At 42.3% G+C, this 14,936-nt stretch overlaps 1 protein-coding gene across 1 annotated transcript in view; it reads right to left on the bottom strand.

Moving 5' to 3' along the window:
• Positions 1–14,936, bottom strand: part of LOC115106461 (vesicle-fusing ATPase-like) — a 50,463-nt gene that overhangs the window by 29,414 nt on the left and 6,113 nt on the right. Inside the window, exons 2-4 of the mRNA XM_029629227.2 lie at positions 4,570–4,655; positions 3,395–3,494; positions 996–1,035 (exon numbers count right to left, since the gene is read on the bottom strand). Coding sequence (XP_029485087.1) covers positions 996–1,035; positions 3,395–3,494; positions 4,570–4,655 — 226 coding nt within the window. The remainder of the gene's footprint in view (positions 1–995; positions 1,036–3,394; positions 3,495–4,569; positions 4,656–14,936) is intronic.

Here is a 14,936-nt window from a genome sequence, read left to right on the forward strand (position 1 = left end):
CCTGATCAAACATCTATGGAGAGACCTGAAAATAGCTGTGCAGCAACGCTACCCATCCAACCTGACAGAGCTTGAGAGGATCTGCAGAGAAAAATGGGAGAAACTCCCCAAATACAGGTGTGCCAAGCTTGTAGCGTCATACCTAAGAAGACTCTATACTATAATCGCTGCCAAAGATACTTCAACAAAGTACTGAGCATCTGAATACTTATGCAAATGTGATATTTCAGTTTTTTTTATATAAATTAGCAAAAGTAAAACTTTTTTTTGCTTTGTCATTATGGGGTAGTGTGTGTACATTGAGGGGAAAAAGCTATTTAATTCATTTTTGAATAAGGCTGGAACATAACAAATTATGGAAAAAGTCAAGGGGTCTGAATTCTATCAAATATATTCCAAAATTATAAAAAAAATTCATACATTTGAAAGAAAAAGAACACCTTCTTAATATTGAGTTGTATTTTTGTCTTTCCCATTCACCCTCTGAATGGCACAAATACACAATCCATGTCTCAATTGTCTCAAGGCTTAAAAATCCTTCTTTAACCTGTCTCATACCTTCATCTACACTGATTGAAGTGGATTTAACAAGTGACATCAATAAGGAATCCTAGCTTTCACCTGATCAGTCTATGTCATGGAATAGGCAGGTGTACCTCATGTTTTTTACACTCAGTGTATTGCAATCAACTGGAAGCTCTATCACTGCAGCAAAGGATCATGGGATAATTGCCATTTCTCTGACATAGTAGAAACATCTATAACCATTGGAGTGAAATATGATTAGGTTGCAGGGTTTTTGCTAGAGAAGGATGCTGGGTTGTTATTGTTGAGACAGTGGTTATTGTGGCTATGGACCAGAGCTAACCATCAATAGGAGAGCAATAATACAATGGCAATGGTAATCAATTGCCTTAAAGAGGCTGCTTGAAGCCGAAAGTACCTTCCTGCACTCGCACACAATCACCTCACAGTTCATCATGTTTTACTCTTACCTTCCACATCCTGACCAATGGAGATGCCTGCCCATTTTCTCTGAAAAACAAGTCATTTATCCTAATCAGTGTACAGTTCACACATTTCCTTTATATAAACTATTTATGGCAGGGTTGGGCCAACTATTTGGCTCGAGAGCCACAATGTGATTTCGAAATTCAACAGAGGGCCCACAGATTTTTTCTTACAGATATGTTTGTCAATATCATTTTGCGGGCCAGAAAAGGGAAGTTATTTGAAAATATATAGGTCCATTATCATTTAAAAGGAGTGGCCTGGAGTGTTTTTTTTTGCCCAAAATAAATCACCCCCCCACCCTGATTTATGGCATCCAGTTTCTCAGCAACAAGGTATAAACAGGCCCAGGAAAAATACATTCTTGCATATGTGGACGATAGTACATCTCCAACACAACAACACTAATAAATAGGGTGTTCTGACAAAAACAGTGGTGTAACGTTCCTCTCAAGCATGGTCTTATTTTACAACCCATTTCATCTTTCAAGAAGAACATCAGTCACACAACGGTCAAAAACCATCAGGACCAGGCAACAGGTTTTTGACTGATCGTGAACTGATTGTGTCACCTACTTTACATGACTTAGGCCTAAGCTCTTGGCTGATGTATGGAGCATTTCTTTACATGACTTAGGCCTAAGCGCTTGGCTGATGTATGGAGCATTACTTTACATGACTTAGGCCTAAGCGCTTGGCTGATGTATGGAGCATTTCTTTACATGACTTAGGCCTAAGCTCTTGGCTGATGTATGGAGCATTACTTTACATGACTTAGGCCTAAGCGCTTGGCTGATGTATGGAGCATTACTTTACATGACTTAGGCCTAAGCGCTTGGCTGATGTATGGAGCATTACTTTACATGACTTAGGCCTAAGCTCTTAGCTGATGTATGGAGCATTACTTTACATGACTTAGGCCTAAAGCGCTTGGCTGATGTATGGAGCATTACTTTACATGACTTAAGCCTAGGCTCTTGGCTGATGTATGGAGCATTACTTTACATGAATATGGCCTAAGCTCTTGGCTGATGTACGGAGCATTACTTTACATGACTTAGGCCTAAGCTCTTGGCTGATGTACGGAGCATTACTTTACATGACTTAGGCCTAAGCTCTTGGCTGATGTACGGAGCATTACTTTACATGACTTAGGCCTAAGCTCTTGGCTGATGTACGGAGCATTACTTTACATGACTTAGGCCTAAGCTCTTGGCTGATGTACGGAGCATTACTTTACATGACTTAGGCCTAAGCTCTTGGCTGATGTATGGAGCATTACATTACATGACTTAGGCCTAAGCGCTTGGCTGATGTATGGAGCATTACTTTACATGACTTAGACCTAAGCGCTTGGCTGATGTATGGAGCATTTCTTTACATGACTTAGGCCTAAGCTCTTGGCTGATGTATGGAGCATTACTTTACATGACTTAGGCCTAAGCGCTTGGCTGATGTATGGAGCATTACTTTACATGACTTAGGCCTAAGCGCTTGGCTGATGTATGGAGCATTACTTTACATGACTTAGGCCTAAGCTCTTAGCTGATGTATGGAGCATTACTTTACATGACTTAGGCCTAAGCGCTTGGCTGATGTATGGAGCATTACTTTACATGACTTAGGCCTAGGCTCTTGGCTGATGTACGGAGCATTACTTTACATGACTTAGGCCTAAGCTCTTGGCTGATGTACGGAGCATTACTTTACATGACTTAGGCCTAAGCTCTTGGCTGATGTACGGAGCATTACTTTACATGACTTAGGCCTAAGCTCTTGGCTGATGTACGGAGCATTACTTTACATGACTTAGGCCTAAGCTCTTGGCTGATGTATGGCACATTAGGCCATTGACAAATGTCCAGTGAAGAGTTATGGTGTAGTGCTTCGCTACACCTTCAAATGTTTCTTACGTTTACACTCCAATCTCGTTGTAAAATAAGACCGGGGTGAGGATGTTACCGTAGTACCTGTGTGCTGCTGTGGCTGCAGAGTTTAAAGATGGAGAAAGAGCAGGCAGTCAGGCAAGGTCAAAAGTCAAAAGCAGTGACATACATGTTAGAAAGACAACAGACCGGGAGAGGAGGAGCACACAGACAGGCCATAGAAGTCAGACAGCTAGAGCACAGTACAGCCCCAGCTGAAGTAAGACGCTCAGATGGCGTCAGTTACATCCACAAAATGTTCCGGGATCTGCACTTGTAGAAACCCACTTCATCCTCATTGATTAAATAATGGCTTTGTTTATAAAACGCCCTAAAGATGTGGGTTAGACTTTTAGTCCGTTTAAAATGTCTTGTAACAGTACACAAGACATTCAAGCAAGGATAGGCTTAAACACAGTGTGTAGCCTATTTCTGAAGGCCATGATGGTGGCTCCTACCTGGGGAAGACTGAAGGCGATGGTTCCTGGGACCACACTCTGGTGGGTCTTCACTGTGAACACAAACTTGTGGGTCGGCGTGGTTCTCACCGTCACGTGACTGCGTAGAGGAGAAGAATATCATACAAAGTACTAGAATATGCATGTTTATATGGATAGCAAGCATTCTATTGAGAGAGAGAGATTTCTCCATGTTCCATGTTGTGTGTTAAAGACATATACTACCGTTCAAAGGTTTTATATATACTACCATCCCAATTTTTTATTTTATTTTTTATTTTACCCCCTTTTTCGTAGTTACTATCTTGTCTCGTCGCTACAACTCCCGTACGGGCTCGGGAGAGACGAAGGTCGAAAATCACGCGTCCTCTGAAACACAACCCAACCACTGCTTCTTAATAACACAGCTCCATTCAACCCGGACGCCAGCCGCACCAATGTGTCGGAGGAAACACCGTGCACCTGGCGGCCTTGGTTAGCGCACACTGCGCCCGGCCCGCCACAGGAGTCGCTGGTGCGCGATGAGACAAGGATATCCCTACCGGCCAAACCCGGGCAACGCTAGTCCAATTGTGCGTCGCACCACGGACCTCCCAGTCGCGGCCGGCGCGAACCCAGAGTCTCTGGTGGCACAGCTAGCGCTGCGATGCAGTGCCCTAGACCACTGCGCCGCCTGGGAGGCCCTACCGTCCCAAACTTTTGAACGGTACTGTACATATTTAGCTTGGCTATAATACAGTATGTAAGCCTAACAGACATCAGAAACCTGGAGTGAACTAGAGCTGGGAATTGCCAGGGACCTCACAATACCATATGTATAGTGATTGGACACAGAGATTTTTATTTCAATTTCAAGTTTCAAACACATTGCTGACTATACGTCTGCTGCAGAGAGACAAGGGACATTTTTTTTTGATCAGTCAGGGAAAGTAAAATGCTGAAAACAGAATGGGTTATTTCTTTCACCAGGTGAGAAGGTTTGTTGAGTCCCCACGCCTGCCCCAGAGGGACATGTGCAGGCCAGAGATGAGAAAAGACAGAGACAATTTAGTGACATGATAGAAAAGGAAAGCCCCAGTGATGCACTGTGACCTGCCATTAACCACACACTGATTTAACAGAGGCATCTCAGGGCTGGGAATCAAAACACACACACACACACACTCACACCTTACTGTTCAAACTGTGACTCCTTCTCACTCACGACTGCACAGTTGGTCAGTGACAGTTCATCTGTTGGACATCGCCCAGCTTGCAGAGTCTGGAAAGGAGAAGAAAAGGAGGCTCAATAACCTTTACAAAAGGGACACATGACCCAATGACATATATGTATATGCTGTAATGAGAAGACCTCTTCCCTTGGCTGTGAATCCTTACAAGATCACAGCAACTGTACTGATGTAAATGGGTCTTTCTCTAAGAAATGGGGCCAATGTGTGACATTGGGATCAACATTTCAAAATGTTTGAAACAAAAAATCATTCATGCAGTTACACTAAAAGGAATAAAAGTGAATATATGCAAATTGGCCCATAACCTATACAACAACATATGCCTAAGACTATACATCCTTTGAGCAGGGTTCATAGACACATTGGCAAGTCAAATTCAAGGACTTTCAGGGGCTTTTTCAAGCGCTTAATTGTAATTCAAGGACCTCAATGTTATACAATTGTATAATGAAATTAAATCACGGATAATTATAAAGGGAGCAGGAGAGCTTATGAAATGGCTACAATAATTACAATAACTTTTCAAGCAGCAAATTGAGGAAATGTCTGGTTTTCAAGCTAGGCTATTCCAATACTCCAAATTCAAGTTGAAGTAGGCTACTTCAAGCCCCTTGTATTGTTTGAAACTGCAGGTCTAACATTGAAAACAAAATGTAATTGTCATGTTATTTCATTACCAGATCATATTGTGATTAAGCCCACTGAGCTATGTAATTTGTTGTCATCATATCCAGAATAATGAATAGGAATAGCACCGGGTGTTGCGCACTGTCATTCAGGGCAAGCGTTTTGTATGTTATTTTGGCATGAATTCGTGTCACATATTAGTTTGCAAACATTGAAAAAAAACGAAAACATTTGCCTTAAGTTAATAAAGCCGCATACAAACTCTAAGAAAAGCAGCTCCAAATGCGGTGTTTTAGCCTAGTTCAGTGCTTTCTGTGGTGGAGGGGCAGTCAGTGAAAATACAGAGAGTAAACTAGATGGTCTCAGAGTTGTCACTAATGGGGACACTAGGTCACAGGCGAATCTACAAGGAGAGCTAGGCAGTTCAAATCCCCTTGGGTGCTGCCATAGATTTACATTAGAAGTGCCCTTCCAATAAGGCGCAAGGTCATGGGACAAATCACGTTATATCTCCTGTAGCTATGACTGGACTGATCATGTCAACATAACACTTTCACAATCTTAGCTAGCAAGCTAGACAAGCATTCATCTTCATGAATCAAGTAAAATAAATCTACAGGCAAATCATTTTCAATCCTTGTCATATGACGAGAAATTATAGATAAAGCATATCGGTGCTCATCAGCCATTGGACATACACATTACCCAACAAGTCGGCAATCGCAAATTCAACAATGAGTGGTTTGGAAGGAGTCAATGGCTAACTGCAAGTGTCACAAAGCAATCACTATTTTGTTTCCCCTACCTGCTATTTGGTGGAGAGGGTGTGTGGTCCAAGTCTGGGTTTAAGGATTTAAAACATCTGTCAGGGTCTCTTTTACAAGCTTAAAAGGATAAACATTCACACAACACACTATGGGGAAGAATAGGTTGAATACATTGCCCCTGCTGTCAATCCAGCATGACTTCTGCCGCGTTCAAAACAACTGGGAATTCGGGAAAAAAATAGTTTGGACTGGAAAAATATGTTTTGAGCGGTCATCCAGCTCGCAATTCCAAGTCGGGAACTCCGGCCTCTTTCGAGAGCTCCAACCTGAAGATCATTGACGTCCTGAAAGCACCATAAATCCAGAGAATGACAGACTTTGATGACAAAGTTTGATGAAAGTTCGCCCATAAGAAGGACCGCCTCGCCACGTTCAAGTGAGACCATGTCTTGTATACTGCTGCATAAATGATGTAATATGACAGGGAGATATGTATACTGTAGCTAAAAAATAAAAAATGTATGTTGTGTAGTAAGCTGTTAGTAGCCCATGTGTCTCACCTTAACAATTTGGTCCCTCTCCCCCTCATAACTTAGCCTACAGTTCTGACTTGGTGGTGCACATGTCACCTCTAGCCTGTTTTAGAGAAATATTATCATTGAATATTGTAAGAGCTTTCATTGTCTGCTTATATGCCCATGTTATTTATCCTACGGTTCTGACTTGGTGTACTGGGAGAATACTGTAACAAAGGCCCGTGTTCTGAATTCTGTCTCTGTACATTTCAAAAGTGCTGAATTGGCTACTCGCTCATTATGTCATAGTTTGTACATCTCAATTGTTTCATTGCTTATATTGTAGGTTTATCTCATTAGTACACTACATGACTAAAAAGTATGGACACCTGCTTGTCGAACACCTCATTCCAAAATCATGGGCATTAATATGGAGTTGGTCCCCCCTTTGCTGCTATAACAGCCTCCACTCTTCTGGGAAGGCTTTCTACTAGATTTTGGAACATTGCTGCAGGGACTTGCTTCCATTTAGCAACAAGAGCATTAGTGATGTTGGGCACTGATGTTCGGCAACTATGCCTGGCTCGCAGTTGGCGTTCCAATTCATCCCAAAGGTGTTCAATGGGGTCGAGGGTAGGGCTCTGTGTAGGCCAGTCAAGTTCTTCCACACCGATCTCGACAAACCATTTCTGTATAGACCTCACTCTGTGCACAGGTGCATTGTCATGCTGAAACAGGAAACGGGCTTCCCCAAACTGTTGCCACAAAGTTGGAAGCACAGTATCATCTAGAATGTCATTGTATGCTATAGCGTTAAGATTTCCATTCACTGGAACTAAGGTGCCTAGACCGAACCATGGCAAACTGCCCCAGACCATTATTCCTCCTCCACCAAAATGTACAGTTGGCACCATGAAGTTGGCACTATGCGGCTGAGCTTTCGTTGCTCCTAGATGTTTCCACTTCACAATAACAGTACTTACAGTAGACCGGGGCAGCTCTAGCAGGAGAGAAATTTGACGAATTGACTTGTTGGAAAGGTGGCATCCTATGACAGTTCCACATTGAATGTCAATGAGCTCTTCAGTAAAGTCATTCTACTGCCAATATTTGTCTATGGAGATTGCATGCCTGTGTGTTCAATGTTATACACCTGTGAGCAATGGGTGTGGCTGAAATAACCTAATCTACTCATTTTCAACTGTTCTGCCTGCGGCTATGGAACACTGACCTGTTCACCGGACGTGCTACCTGTCCCAGACCTGCTGTTTTCAACTCTCTAGAGACAGCAGGAGCGGTAGAGATACTCTTAATGATCGGCTATGAAAAGCCAACTGACATTTACTCCTGAGGTGCTGACTTGCTGCACCCTCGACAACCACTGTGATTATTATTATTTGACCATGCTGGTCATTTATGAACATTTGAACATCTTGGCCATGTTCTGTTATAATCTCCACCCGGCACAGCCAGAAGAGGACTGGCCACCCCTCAGAGCCTGGTTCCTCTCTAGATTTCTTCCTAGGTTTTGGCCTTTCTAGGGAGTTTTTCCTAGCCACCGCACTTCTACACCTGCGTTGCTTGCTGTTTGTGGTTTTCGGCTGGGTTTCTGTACAGCACTTTGAGATATCAGCTGATGTAAGAACGGCTTTATAAATAAATTTGAGTTGAAAGTGTCCATATACACTATATATACAAAAGTATCTTATTCATAATTTTAGGCAATGTTGGAATGATTTCATTGTTTTGCTTACTTTGTGTATTATAATTAGCTCGTGTGTTTTCCTTCACGAGGAGGGGATATTATATAATGTTGTTGGGTCTGTAACCATGCTTCCCATTCAAATATATAGACCCTTGTATTTCCAGTTGATATTGCGAGGGTTCTTTTGTTTGCGCAATGCTCCATCTTCGTCAGTATGTTTTCTATAAAAGTGGATCCCCGTGATTGTATTTTCCTTCCTTTTTAGACCACATAGGCCATATAAAAATAACACAAAGCTGTGTAGTGGCTTTGCTGGCATGCAACAAAAAATGGTGGTCGACTTCACTCCACTAAGACAAACATGCTAAAATCGCCACAATTGTACACAGTCGACTTCCAAGGCACAAAAACATACGAAAGTATGAACTCATTACCTGTATGCTTTCTCTGTTAAACTGCTGTAAATCAAGCAGACAACAGATGATCAACATCAATTCACTAGGGATATCGAGGCACAGCGGCCTTTACCGGTGTAATGAATGAGACAGCAAAATACTCTGGGCATTCCACTCAAACACCTTTTTTCCCCCAGGACCCGGGCTGTTGTTGAATCGCAGGCACCATCACAACAGCTGTTCGTCACTTGACTGTCATTTGGAAAATTCCTTCCTGGATCAGATGATGTGTGAAAATATCATGGCTCAACTAATCAGCTGGACACCAAATACACATCCAACAAGTATTGTGTATAATTATTTTAGAACCATGTTAATTACAGTATCGATTTAGATTTTAAGTATCAAGGTAAGGTGACTCCTTCAGTAAGAAGCATTCGATTTGAGGATATTCATAAGATAGGTAATATATAGAAAACCTTGCATAATCTGACAATCTCTTAGGGGGGGGAAAAACTATTGGAACCAAGACTTTAAAATAACTGATATTGGTATAAAAATGGGAATGAAGGAGCATAACTAATGAAATTACGGTTAATGAAAACATATGCTCAATTCAGTATAAACTAATATATTGAATGTATTATACAAGAGTCTTAAGTGTAAAACCAACAATGCCTTCTGGGAACGCTATAAAGCCCAAAAGTTACGGGCAGAGTTAGAAAGTTGGCTGTCTTTTAATTAAAAATGTACTTTTAATCCGCCCGTCTGCATATTTCTAGACATGGCACATGAGGGTGCAGTGAGATACCGGATGGGTTCGATGATACTTTTCTCGTCAATCCTCTTGAAAAAAAAACCGAATACTTAACTGGAAATCAACCAATCCTCCATCGTTAACACAATGGAAAGGTCAAAGGTTTTATTATCCAAATGTTGAACGAGTGTGGATGATGGACAGAAACAAAATGGTGCAGTTTGAATCTGTGTCAGAGAGTGATACAGACGCTGGAGATGGGGGGTGTGAGCAGGTGGGTCTTGGCAGATCGTTGATGTTTGTATTGTCGTCTGCATGCTGTCATTTGTATGTTTTGTACCGTTTGAAAAAATTATCATAGTACAACAAAAAAAAGAAGCATTCAATTTTGCAGTGCATACATTATTTGGAATTTGTGTTCCCATAAAGTGTTTTCACCCTGTAACATAAGGAGACAGGAAATGTTACACTGCATTTGAGATCTCTATACAAAACAAAATGTCTGACCGCTAGATCCACGATTCTTACAGGGTTCAAGTTCAATGTCTAATTTAACTGATTAATGCTTAATATATGATATGACAACTTACACTGCCATAAATGCAAGGACAGCAAAGTAATGTTTTATGTCACACCAATTTAGACAAGTCCGTCAAGACACCAACCATGATAAAGGGTTAAACATTCATTTTTTTAAACCGACTCGTGAATTTGATTTAATCTAGATATGATTCCCCCCTTATATCGTAATGTAACGACATGAAAAACATAGGCAGATTATTATAAACGACTTAACAGCTGTAACAAGTTGTCCAGTGTAGAAAATCCTTACTAATACCTTAGTTTATAGAAAAACCCAAATGTTATCACATGGCCATGGCCTTTTAATGAGCATAGCTATTTGAATGGATTGTACTGCTAACAAGCTGCTCTAATTCAGAATATCCTCAACATTGTAACGTGAGGAGTCTACTACGCAAACATATTACACACACGTCTACATGTGGGAAACAGGTTCACTGCCTTGCATTCCTGTGTAGATTGTCAACCGATGCACCTTTGCCAGACGGCTTGTTATCAAATACAATGCTCAAAAAAATAAAGGGAACACTTAAACAACACAATGTAACTCCAAGTCAATCACACTTCTGTGAAATCAAACTGTCCACTTAGGAAGCAACACTGATTGACAATAAATGTCACATGCTGTTGTGCAAATGGAATAGACAACAGGTGGAAATTATAGGCAATTAGCAAGACACCCCCAATAAAGGAGTGGTTCTGCAGGTGGTGACCACAGACCACTTCTCAGTTCCTATGCTTCCTGGTTGATGTTTTGGTCACTTGAATGCTGGCGGTGCTTTCACTCTAGTGGTAGCATGAGACGGAGTCTACAACCCATACAAGTGGCTCAGGTAGTGCAGCTCATCCAGGATGGCACATCAATGCGAGCTTTGGCAAGAAGGTTTGCTGTGTCTGTCAGCGTAGTGTCCAGAGCATGGAGGCGCTACCAGGAGACAGGCCAGTACATCAGGAGACGTGGAGGAGGCCGTAGGAGGGCAACAACCCAGCAGCAGGACCGCTACCTCCGCCTTTGTGCAAGGAGGAGCAGGAGGAGCACTGCCAGAGCCCTGCAAAATGCACAAATGTGCATGTGTCTGCTCAAACGGTCAGAAACAGACTCCATGAGGGTGGTATGAGGGCACGACATCCACAGGTGGGGGTTGTGCTTACAGCCCAACACCGTGCAGGACGTTTGCCATTTGCCAGAGAACACCAAGATCGGCAAATTCGCCACTGGCGCCCTGTGCTCTTCACATATGAAAGCAGGTTCACACTGAGCACATGTGACAGATGTGACAGAGTCTGGAGACGCCGTGGAGAACGTTCTGCTGCCTGCAACATCCTCCAGCATGACCGGTTTGGCGGTGGGTCAGTCATAGTGTGGGGTGGCATTTCTTTGGGGGGCCGCACAGCCCTCCATGTGCCTGCCAGAGGTAGCCTGACTGCCATTAGGTACCGGGATGAGATCCTCAGACCCCTTGTGAGACCATATGCTGGTGCGGTTGGCCCTGGGTTCCTCCTAATGCAAGACAATGCTAGACCTCATGTGGCTGGAGTGTGTCAGCAGTTCCTGCAAGAGGAAGGCATTGATGCTATGGACTGGCCCGCCCGTTCCCCAGACCTGAATCCAATTGAGCACATCTGGGACATCATGTCTCGCTCCATCCACCAACGCCACGTTGCACCACGGATGCTTTAGTCCAGGTCTGGGAGGAGATCCCTCAGGAGACCATCCACCACCTCATCAGGAGCATGCCCAGGAGTTGTAGGGAGGTCATACAGGCACGTGGATGCCACACACACTACTGAGCCTCATTTTGACTTGTTTTAAGGACATTACATCAAAGTTGGATCAGCCTGTAGTGTGGTTTTCCACTTTAATTTTGAGTGTGACTCCAAATCCAGACCTCCATGGGTTGATAAATTTGATTTCCATTGATAATTTTTGTGTGATTTTGTTGTCAGCACATTCAACTATGTAAAGAAAAAAGTATTTAATAAGAATATATCATTCATTCAGATCTAGGATGTGTTATTTTAGTGTTCCCTTTGTTTTTTTGAGCAGTGTAGTTTTAGTGGGTCAATTTAGTCTATTAGCACAGAGTGTCAATGGGCTTGTAACTCCACTCCAAGCTAATTTGATAGGACGGAAAAGCTATTCCTGCTATAGGCTATCCATTCATACTTATCCCCAGGAGAGGGAGGGAAGCATTTCACAATGTGGCTGTACAGACTGGATTGATCGAATTGGAGGGATTTGTAGACTGTTCTTGAAAATATTGGTAAACAGCTTAACAGATGAAAATCATAAAATATTAAATATTGAAGGTAGACTCAGCGATATGACATAGATGCAGAAAGTAAACAGCATAGTGGGTCAATTTCCACAACATCTAAGAGAGTTGAAGCCCGAGGCTCAACTTCTCCTCGGTTTTGGTCCTGTGGCAGGTAACAGGTACAAGCAATACGCTGTGCACATTTCACAACTGTTTTCTTGAGCTCAAACTACAGGATAGGATCGGCCTAAATCAAATTGAGAGCATGAGAATCTGATAGCCCACAATAAAGACTTCCCTTCCTCCCAAATAACACACCACTTCTACTTTTCCAAACAGTAATTAAAGAGCCTAAAAGGGGAAGCCTCGCTATAAATAGTGATTCCCTGCTTACTGTTGAAAAGGGGGTCCATTGTTTGTAATATAATGACACACACGACAAAGAGGGCTGCTTTGCTGTCCTAATGATCCGGATTGTTCACAGCAGGGAAACGTGTGAAACAGTAGAAACGGAGGTGGAAATTGTGGTGAATTATCTATCAGGTCTAAGGGACACTTCAGGCCAATTTGCAAAAAGAAAACTCTTCTTAACAATGATTAAGATGTGAGGAATTCAAATTAAATGGTAAAAAGCCACTCATGGACCACCCAAACCAAGCCCACCCCAGGACACGGTATAATTTAATTTGTTTGACAAGTTGTATAAAGCCTGGACTTGGAATATTGTTTATGCATACGATATAATGTATTCTCAGTGAATTTCGGGAATTTTTATTCCCTGTTCAAAGAAATTAGCCATTGAAATTGCTTGCATTTTCCCAATAAATTAAGTGAAAGTACCAAGTGTTGTCCACTGTTCCTGCTACTGCCACACCCTTATATCCATTTTGCTGGTCTCTTGTGTTTATCAAATGTATCACAATTTCTTTGCAACTTTGGTCAGAAAACCAATAGCTTTCGCTCATGATGAAAATACATGGTGTGGTCGTCATCACAATTCTATCCAGTCTTCCATGAAAGCAAAGAAGTTTGTCCTTCTCTTAGCAACCTAATTCTTCAACCCAACTCTCATTGAATAGTCCAACAAGAGGCAGCTCTCAGGGGGCTATCCCTATGGTGCAATTCTCATATCAAGACTTTTCATACAAGCCCAAAACTTTGGAGAAATGGGCTAGTGACTAAACTGTTGTGACAACACTAAGAAAATAATACAATTGTAAACCACTGCAAGGCAGTCATATGTTTTTCAGTACAATTATTAGAAAACATCTATGTGTAGTGTGATTAGTGACATTGACTATTAAATCCAACCCAATACCATTTGAAAACACCATACAGTGTGTGTTTGGGACTTTTACCATTGAAAACTCTTAGAGACCATACCATTGAAACCAGTAGATCTGCTATAGACCAGTAGTTTGTTTGTTCACCAAACACACAGGGGCGGTTTCCCGTTCACAGATTAAGCCTAAGAGAAGGAGAAACTAAATTGCTTTCATGGAGGACTGGCTTGAATTGTGAGGATGACCACAATGTATATTTATCATGAGCAAAAGCTATTGGTTTTCTACCCAAAGTCAGTGGCGTAAAGTACTTAAGTAAAAAATACTTTAAAGTACTACAAGCTCCGTCAACGTTAATGGGGGCCTGTTCGGCCCGCCTTTTCCTGTAGTTCACAATCAGCTCCTTTGTCTTGCTAACATTGAGGGAGATGTTGTCCTGGCACCACACTGCAAGTTCTGTGACCTGTTCTCGTTGTCGGTGATCAGGCCCACCACTGTTGTGTCGTCAGGAAACTTAATGATGGTGCTAGAGTCATGTTTGGCCACGCAGTCGTGGGTGAACAGGGAGTACAGGAGGGGACTTAGTATACACCCCTGAGGGGCCCCAGTGTTGAGAATCAGCATGCAGACGTGTTGTTGCCTACCCTTACCACCTGGGAGCGGCCCATCAGGAAATCCAGGATCCAGTTGCAGAGGGAGGGGTTTAGTCCCAGGGTCCTTAGCTTAGTGATGAGCTTTGAGGGCATTATGGTGTTGAACGCTGAGCTGTAGTCAATGAACAGCATTCTCACATAAGTGTTCCTTCTGTACAGGTGGGAAAGGGCAGTGTGGAGTGCGATAACGTCATCTATGGATCTGTTTGGGTGGTATGCGAATTGGAGTGGGTCTAGGGTATTTTTATTTGACCTTTATTTAACTAGACAAGTCAGTTGGAAGTTTACATACACTTAGTTTGGAGTGAATAAAACTCGTTTTTCAACCACTCCATAAATTTCTATAGTTTTGGCAAGTCGGTTAGGACATCTACTTTGTGCATGACACAATTTTTCCAACAATTGTTTACAGACAGATTGTTTCACTTATAATTCACTGTAACGTAATTCCAGTGGGTCAGAAGTTTGTGCGGCCTTTCAGGTTATGTCGATATAGGACTCGTTTTACTGTTGTTCTGGGATTGATTTGCACTTTTCGCACCAAAGTACGTTCATCTCTAGGAGACAGAATTTGAATACTTGTAGGTCTTCTATCCCTGATATCCTTCAACCCTGATCTTATTCTCTCGATATTAGCTAAAAATGCCAACATCTGAATCGGCCGACGTCTAGTTTAACGCCGATGTTAAAAGCCGATGTCAAAGCTACCGTGTATACCTATATAACGTAGGTACATGACGCAATGTCGCCACGTAATATTTTGCGCTA

The sequence above is a fragment of the Oncorhynchus nerka genome, linkage group LG23 (genome assembly GCF_034236695.1).
Source record: "Oncorhynchus nerka isolate Pitt River linkage group LG23, Oner_Uvic_2.0, whole genome shotgun sequence".
NCBI classification, from domain to species: domain Eukaryota; kingdom Metazoa; phylum Chordata; class Actinopteri; order Salmoniformes; family Salmonidae; genus Oncorhynchus; species Oncorhynchus nerka.